Source organism: Amia ocellicauda, chromosome 14 (assembly GCF_036373705.1).
Source record: "Amia ocellicauda isolate fAmiCal2 chromosome 14, fAmiCal2.hap1, whole genome shotgun sequence".
Classification (NCBI taxonomy): Eukaryota; Metazoa; Chordata; class Actinopteri; order Amiiformes; family Amiidae; genus Amia; species Amia ocellicauda.
The window spans coordinates 1782444-1791087 of NC_089863.1; the positions used below are offsets into that span (position 1 = coordinate 1782444).

General features: G+C 47.2%; 1 protein-coding gene across 1 annotated transcript in view; it reads right to left on the reverse strand.

Moving 5' to 3' along the window:
- LOC136768247 (GTPase IMAP family member 4) overlaps positions 1 to 8118 on the reverse strand; it is a 9306-nt gene extending 1188 nt beyond the window's left edge. Inside the window, exons 1-2 of the mRNA XM_066722343.1 lie at positions 7997 to 8118; positions 1 to 979 (exon numbers count right to left, since the gene is read on the reverse strand). The exon at positions 1 to 979 is cut by the window's left edge and continues 341 nt beyond it. Coding sequence (XP_066578440.1) covers positions 1 to 979; positions 7997 to 8027 — 1010 coding nt within the window. The 5' untranslated portion in view covers positions 8028 to 8118. The remainder of the gene's footprint in view (positions 980 to 7996) is intronic.
- Between the last annotated feature and the right edge of the window lie 526 nt (positions 8119 to 8644).

Here is an 8644-nt window from a genome sequence, read left to right on the forward strand (position 1 = left end):
CGGTGTCTCTCCTCCACCTCTCTCCTCTCCCTTTCCCGCTCCTCCCTCAGCGCCTCCATCTCTCTCTCCAGCTTCTCTCTCTGCTCTCGCTCTCTCCTCAGCTCCTCCTCCAGCGCTCTCCTCCTCTCCTCATTCCTCTCCTCCCTCAGCCTCTCCTCCAGCTCTGCTATCCGCTCCTCCAGCGCTCTGATCTTCTCCTCTTGCTGCTGGAGCTCCCCCTCCATCCTGCGGAGGCAGTTCTGCACTTCCTTCTGCTGCTTCTCCCTCAGCCCTTCCTCTTCCCTCTGTTTCCTCTCCTCTCTGTCCCTCAGGATCTGCTCTTTCCTCTGTCTGATCCGGGACTCTGCCTCCTGGTACATCTGGCTGCTGTAGTGGCTGCCATTGTTTGCTGCCACCACCTCCTGGATTTTGGCCAGGAGCTGTGTGACCTGAGTGCCGTCGCCCCTGTCCCTGTTGTTGAGAACATGATACCTGTTCCCACATTTCTCCACCAGCCACTGGAGCTCCTTGTGTCTCTCAATGTGCTGCTCAATGGTTGTGTCTCCCAGTTTGTCCCCCCAGGTGAACAGCACTATAGTGTGTCTCCAGACTCTCTCACTGAGGAGCTCCAGGTGTTCCTGCGCTGATCTCCTCTCTCTCTCTGTGAATGAGTAACTCCACACAGGAATGGCCAGGAGGAGAGCGTGGGGTCCCGGGGGACACAGAGACACACTGCGCACAATCTCCTGTTTGACACACTCTGGACTCTCCTGTACAGAATCAGTCCACCTCCAGCCTGGTGTGTCGACCACAGTGACCTGCCTCCCGGCCACGTCACCCTGGCTCTTCTCACTCTGCTCAGTCACTCCAGTCTGAAACGCCTCTCTGCCCAGGATGGTGTTTCCTGATGAACTCTTCCCAGTCAGTCCACTCCACCCCAGCAGCACAATCCTCAGCTCTGAGAGACGCTGTGTCTCAGGGGAAGCAGTCTGTCTCCCCCCTGTCAGAGAGAAACAACACAGTTTATATCCCTCTTCAGCCCCACTGCCTCTCCCTCCATCCCTCCCTCTCCCACACTCGTCCCCTCCCTCTCTCCCTTCTTCTTTCTTTATTTGTGCTTTATTACTCTCGTGTGTGTGTGTGTGGTGAGTGTGAGCACAGTGTTGTCCGCTGTGTTGATTGTGTCGTCTCTCCTCTATATGTCTGTGTGTATTCGTGTGTGTGTTGTCACAGTGTGGGGGGCGATGAAGCAAATCTGAATTGATCTGTTTTTAACTTCTTCTGAATGACATTGTTTTTTCTCTTTACTTCCATATTGATATTTTTCTCTCCTCCATTTGTCTTCTCCCTCCCTCCATCTTTCTCTACTTCCCTCCCTCTTCCACATTTCCCCTCTTCTCTCCCTCCATCCCCACCCATATCCCCCACTCCGTCTCCCTCTTTCTCCCTCCCTCCTTCTGTGCTCCCTCTCTCCCTCTCCTTCCCTATCCCTCCATCCTTCATCCTGCTGTTATAGTTCACACAACACCCTCTCCCTCTCTCTGCCTCCTCCTTTCCCAAATCTCCTTCCCTCCTCTCCTCCTCCTTCCCTCTAACTTACTACCCCATCTCTCTACCCCTCTCTCCCTCCCTCCCTCCTTCTCTCTCTTCTTCTCATTGTTTTTTCTCATTCTCCCTTCATCTCCCCTTTCTCTCTCTATCCTCCCTCTCTATCCCACTCAAGCTCTCTGTCTCCGCTTCTCTCTCCTTCACAGAAAACAGTGATAATAATAATAATGCCTCTGTCTCTCTCTGATGACATCACACTAATAACAGAGTCTCAGTCACAACAGGACGAACACGACTACTGCTAATAATGAATAATGACACTGTCTCTCTGCCCTCTCTCGCCGCTCTGCCCTCTCTCCCCGCTCTCTCTCTCCCTCTCTCTCCTCTTCCTTGCTTCTCCCTCTCTCTCTCCCTCCCTACAGTCACTCCAGTCAGACAGTTTGCCCATCAGCTGTGTCTCAGTCCCTCTAATAACTCTCTCAGTGGGACTCTGAGCTCCTGCGCAGCCGACACTTTAACTTACTGCACACCTACTGCACTACTGCACACCTACTGTACTGCACACCTACTGCACTGAACAACTACTGCACACCTACTGCACACCTACTGCACTACTGCACACCTACTGTACTGCACACCTACTGCACTGCACACCTACTGCACACCTACTGCACTGAACACCTACTGCACACCTACTGCACTACTGCACACCTACTGCACTGCACACCTACTGCACACCTACTGCACACCTACTGCACTGCACACCTACTGCACTACTGCACACCTACTGCACTGCACACCTACTGCACTACTGCACACCTACTGCACTGCACACCTACTGCACACCTACTGCACACCTACTGCACTGCACACCTACTGCACTACTGCACACCTACTGCACTGCACACCTACTGCACTACTGCACTGCACACCTACTGCACACCTACTGCACACCTACTGCACTGCACACCTACTGCACTACTGCACACCTACTGCACACCTACTGCACTGCACACCTACAGCACACCTACAGCACACCTACTGCACACCTACTGCACTGAACACCTACTGCACACCTACTGCACACCTACTGCACTGAACACCTACTGCACACCTAATGCACTGCACACCTACTGCACTGCACACCTACTGCACTACTGCACACCTACTGCACTGCACACCTACTGCACACCTACTGCACTGCACACCTACTGCACACCTACTGCACACCTACTGCACTGAACACCTACTGCACACCTACTGCACACTTACTGCACTGCACACCTACTGCACACCTACTGCACTGCACACCTACTGCACACCTACTGCACACCTACTGCACTGCAAACCTACTGCACTGCACATCTACTGCACACCTACTGCACTGCACACCTACAGCACACCTACTGCACTGCACACCTACAGCACACCTACTGCACACCTACTGCACACCTACTGCACTGAACACCTACTGCTCTGAACACCTACAGCACTGAACACCTACTGCACACCTACTGCACTGCACACCTACTGCAAACCTACTGCACACCTACTGCACTGCACACCTACTGCACTGCACACCTACTGCACACCTACTGCACTGAACACCTACTGCACACCTACTGCACTGAACACCTAATGCACACCTACTGCACTGCACACCTACTGCACTACTGCACACCTACTGCACTGCACACCTACTGCACACCTACTGCACTGCACACCTACTGAACACCTACTGCACTGCACAAATTTGTAGTGTCCAGTCAGTCAGTGTTAATGTGCTGTAGTGTCCAGTCAGTCAGTGTTAATGTACTGTAGTGTCCAGTCAGTCAGTCAGTGTTAATGTACTGTAGTGTCCAGTTAGTCAGTGTTAATGTACTGTAGTGTCCAGTCAGTCAGTCAGTGTTAATGTACTGTAGTGTCCAGTCAGTCAGTCAGTGTTAATGTGCTGTAGTGTCCAGTCAGTCAGTCAGTGTTAATGTGATGTAGTGTCCAGTCACTCAGTGTTAATATGCTGTAGTGTCCAGTCAGTCAGTGTTAATGTAATGTAGTGTCCAGTCAGTCAGTCAGTGTTAATGTACTGTAGTGTCCAGTCAGTCAGTGTTAATGTGCTGTAGTGTCCAGTCAGTCAGTGTTAATGTACTGTAGTGTTCAGTCAGTCAGTGTTAATGTGCTGTATTGTCCAGTCAGTCAGTCAGTGTTAATGTGCTGTAGTGTCCAGTCAGTCAGTCAGTGTTAATGTGCTGTAGTGTCCAGTCAGTCAGTCAGTATTAATGTGCTGTAGTGTCCAGTCAGTCAGTCAGTGTTAATGTGCTGTAGTGTCCAGTCAGTCAGTGTTAATGTGCTGTAGTGTCCAGTCAGTCAGTGTTAATGTGCTGTAGTGTCCAGTCAGTCAGTGTTAATGTGCTGTAGTGTCCAGTCAGTCAGTCAGTGTTAATGTACTGTAGAGTCCAGTCAGTCAGTCAGTGTTAATGTGCTGTAGAGTCCAGTCAGTCAGTGTTAATGTGCTGTAGTGTCCAGTCAGTCAGTCAGTGTTAATGTACTGTAGTGTCCAGTCAGTCAGTGTTAATGTGCTGTAGTGTCCAGTCAGTCAGTGTTAATGTGCTGTAGTGTCCAGTCAGTCAGTGTTAATGTACTGTAGTGTCCAGTCAGTCAGTCAGTGTTAATGTACTGTAGTGTCCAGTCAGTCAGTGTTAATATGCTGTAGTGTTCAGTCAGTCAGTGTTAATGTGCTGTAGTGTCCAGTCAGTCAGTCAGTGTTAATGTACTGTAGTGTCCAGTCAGTCAGTCAGTGTTAATGTGCTGTAGTGTCCAGTCAGTCAGTCAGTGTTAATGTGCTGTAGTGTCCAGTCATTCAGTGTTAATGTGCTGTAGTGTCCAGTCAGTCAGTCAGTGTTAATGTGCTGTAGTGTCCAGTCAGTCAGTGTTAATGTGCTGTAGTGTCCAGTCAGTCAGTCAGTGTTAATGTGCTGTAGTGTCCAGTCAGTCAGTCAGTGTTAATGTGCTGTAGTGTCCAGTCAGTCAGTCAGTGTTAATGTGCTGTAGTGTCCAGTCAGTCAGTGAGTGTTAATGTGCTGTAGTGTCCAGTCAGTGTTAATGTGCTGTAGTGTCCAGTCAGTCAGTGTTAATGTACTGTAGTGTCCAGTCAGTCAGTGTTAATGTGCTGTAGTGTCCAGTCAGTCAGTGTTAATGTGCTGTAGTGTCCAGTCAGTCAGTGTTAATGTGCTGTAGTGTCCAGTCAGTCAGTCAGTGTTAATGTACTGTAGTGTCCAGTCAGTCAGTCAGTGTTAATGTGCTGTAGTGTCCAGTCAGTCAGTCAGTGTTAATGTGCTGTAGTGTCCAGTCAGTCAGTGTTAATGTGCTGCAGTGTCCAGTCAGTCAGTCAGTGTTAATGTGCTGTAGTGTCCAGTCAGTCAGTCAGTGTTAATGTGCTGTAGTGTCCAGTCAGTCAGTCAGTCAGCGTTAATGTGCTGTAGTGTCCAGTCAGTCAGTCAGTGTTAATGTGCTGTAGTGTCCAGTCAGTCAGTCAGTGTTAATGTGCTGTAGTGTCCAGTCAGTCAGTGTTAATGTGCTGTAGTGTCCAGTCAGTCAGTGTTAATGTGCTGTAGTGTCCAGTCAGTCAGTCAGTGTTAATGTACTGTAGTGTCCAGTCAGTCAGTCAGTGTTAATGTGCTGTAGTGTCCAGTCAGTCAGTCAGTGTTAATGTGCTGTAGTGTCCAGTCAGTCAGTGTTAATGTGCTGCAGTGTCCAGTCAGTCAGTCAGTGTTAATGTGCTGTAGTGTCCAGTCAGTCAGTGTTAATGTGCTGCAGTGTCCAGTCAGTCAGTCAGTGTTAATGTGCTGTAGTGTCCAGTCAGTCAGTGTTAATGTGCTGCAGTGTCCAGTCAGTCAGTCAGTGTTAATGTGCTGTAGTGTCCAGTCAGTCAGTGTTAATGTGCTGTAGTGTCCAGTCAGTCAGTCAGTGTTAATGTGCTGTAGTGTCCAGTCAGTCAGTCAGTGTTAATGTGCTGTAGTGTCCAGTCAGTCAGTCAGTGTTAATGTGCTGTAGTGTCCAGTCAGTCAGTGTTAATGTGCTGTAGTGTCCAGTCAGTCAGTCAGTGTTAATGTACTGTAGTGTCCAGTCAGTCAGTCAGTGTTAATGTGCTGTAGTGTCCAGTCAGTCAGTCAGTGTTAATGTGCTGTAGTGTCCAGTCAGTCAGTGTTAATGTGCTGTAGTGTCCAGTCAGTCAGTGTTAATGTGCTGTAGTGTCCAGTCAGTGTTATTGTGCTGTAGTGTCCAGTCAGTCAGTGTTAATGTGCTGTAGTGTCCAGTCAGTCAGTGTTAATGTGCTGTAGTGTCCAGTCAGTTAGTCAGTGTTAATGTGCTGTAGTGTCCAGTCAGTCAGTCAGTGTTAATGTACTGTAGTGTTCAGTCAGTCAGTGTTAATGTGCTGTAGTGTCCAGTCAGTCAGTCAGTGTTAATGTACTGTAGTGTCCAGTCAGTCAGTCAGTGTTAATGTGCTGTAGTGTCCAGTCAGTCAGTCAGTGTTAATGTACTGTAGTGTTCAGTCAGTCAGTGTTAATGTACTGTAGTGTCCAGTCAGTCAGTCAGTGTTAATGTACTGTAGTGTCCAGTCAGTCAGTCAGTGTTAATGTGCTGTAGTGTCCAGTCAGTCAGTGTTAATGTGCTGTAGTGTCCAGTCAGTCAGTCAGTGTTAATGTACTGTAGTGTCCAGTCAGTCAGTCAGTGTTAATGTGCTGTAGTGTCCAGTCAGTCAGTGTTAATGTACTGTAGTGTCCAGTCAGTCAGTGTTAATGTGCTGTAGTGTCCAGTCAGTCAGTGTTAATGTACTGTAGTGTCCAGTCAGTCAGTCAGTGTTAATGTACTGTAGTGTTCAGTCAGTCAGTGTTAATGTGCTGTAGTGTCCAGTCAGTCAGTCAGTGTTAATGTGCTGTAGTGTCCAGTCAGTCAGTCAGTGTTAATGTGCTGTAGTGTCCAGTCAGTCAGTCAGTGTTAATGTGCTGTAGTGTCCAGTCAGTCAGTCAGTGTTAATGTGCTGTAGTGTCCAGTCAGTCAGTGTTAATGTGCTGTAGTGTCCAGTCAGTCAGTCAGTGTTAATGTGCTGTAGTGTCCAGTCAGTCAGTGTTAATGTGCTGTAGTGTCCAGTCAGTCAGTCAGTGTTAATGTACTGTAGTGTCCAGTCAGTCAGTCAGTGTTAATGTACTGTAGTGTCCAGTCAGTCAGTCAGTGTTAATGTGCTGTAGTGTCCAGTCAGTCAGTGTTAATGTACTGTAGTGTCCAGTCAGTCAGTGTTAATGTACTGTAGTGTCCAGTCAGTCAGTCAGTGTTAATGTACTGTAGTGTTCAGTCAGTCAGTGTAAATGTGCTGTAGTGTCCAGTCAGTCAGTCAGTGTTAATATACTGTAGTGTCCAGTCAGTCAGTCAGTGTTAATGTGCTGTAGTGTCCAGTCAGTCAGTCAGTGTTAATGTGCTGTAGTGTCCAGTCAGTCAGTGTTAATGTGCTGTAGTGTCCAGTCAGTCAGTGTTAATGTGCTGTAGTGTCCAGTCAGTCAGTCAGTGTTAATGTACTGTAGTGTCCAGTCAGTCAGTCAGTGTTAATGTGCTGTAGTGTCCAGTCAGTCAGTGTTAATGTGCTGTAGTGTCCAGTCAGTCAGTCAGTGTTAATGTGCTGTAGTGTCCAGTCAGTCAGTCAGTGTTAATGTACTGTAGTGTCCAGTCAGTCAGTCAGTGTTAATGTGCTGTAGTGTCCAGTCAGTCAGTCAGTGTTAATGTGCTGTAGTGTCCAGTCAGTCAGTGTTAATGTGCTGTAGTGTCCAGTCAGTCAGTGTTAATGTGCTGTAGTGTCCAGTCAGTCAGTCAGTGTTAATGTACTGTAGTGTCCAGTCAGTCAGTCAGTGTTAATGTGCTGTAGTGTCCAGTCAGTCAGTCAGTGTTAATGTGCTGTAGTGTCCAGTCAGTCAGTGTTAATGTGCTGTAGTGTCCAGTCAGTCAGTGTTAATGTGCTGTAGTGTCCAGTCAGTCAGTGTTAATGTGCTGTAGTGTCCAGTCAGTCTAAACCCCGCCCTCATGACAAAACCGGGCTGTAAACGAAACTAAAATCAAATCCAGAGAAATCAAAAGCAGAGATCACAGCCTGTGTGTGAAATGGACTCCATCAGTGCGAGGTTTTAAATTTAAATTTAAATCTCGATTTAAAATTATTTGCTTTCAAGTTTTTTTTTTGCTTTTCATATCGTTTTTGTTTACAATTCTAGATCTTCTGCTTTCGATTGTTTTGTTTTTGATCTCAACATCCATTTTTTCTCAACTTTATTTTTCTCGGTTACAATATATTTTATTTTGAATTCGTTACTTATGGCGGTAATTTGAGCCCATATTTCTGTCCTGTATCGGACCGATATTGATACGGATTATCGGATCTGCGCATCTATACAAATAACTGTGTCAGACACAACAGGCAACTCACCACCAAGGGAGGAGGACCATCTGCTCGCCATCTCTCTCTCTCTCTCTCTCTCTCTCTCTCTCTCTCTCTCTCTCTCTCTCTCTCTCTCTCTCAGATCAGCTGTTGAAGGACTTGCTTTCCTCCAAAATGAAAAGTTACTCTGTTCTGCCTCTTTTCTCTTCTATTCTCTCTCTGTCTCTGTCTTTTCTGCCTCTTTTCTTTCCTCTTCTCTCTCTCTGTCTCTCTCAGCAGGAACATCTACGCAGTTCTCCCTCACAGCAGCACTTTCACTTTCTCTCTCTCTCAGCTCTTCCTTCCTGCCGCGTCTCTCCGCTCAGTTGAGTTATTGGAAACCACTATGGAAGCCAAACTGTCATTTAGAGATATCTCACAATACAATTCAAGATATCTTATGTTGAATTTGAGATATCTTGAATTTGAATATAAGATATCTTGAACTGTGTTTTGAGATCTCTCTAAATGACAGTTTGGCTTCCATAACCCCCGCTGCCCGCTGCTCGGGGCGATTGGGTTGTTTAATTCTTCTTGAAGGCGGGACTTAGCTCTATTGTTTTGAAGTAAAACAATGTGAAAAAACAATACTGGAATTAGCAAGCATTACCCTAACAGGCTGTAATCTTAATCGTGAAATGTAAGTAAAATATATAC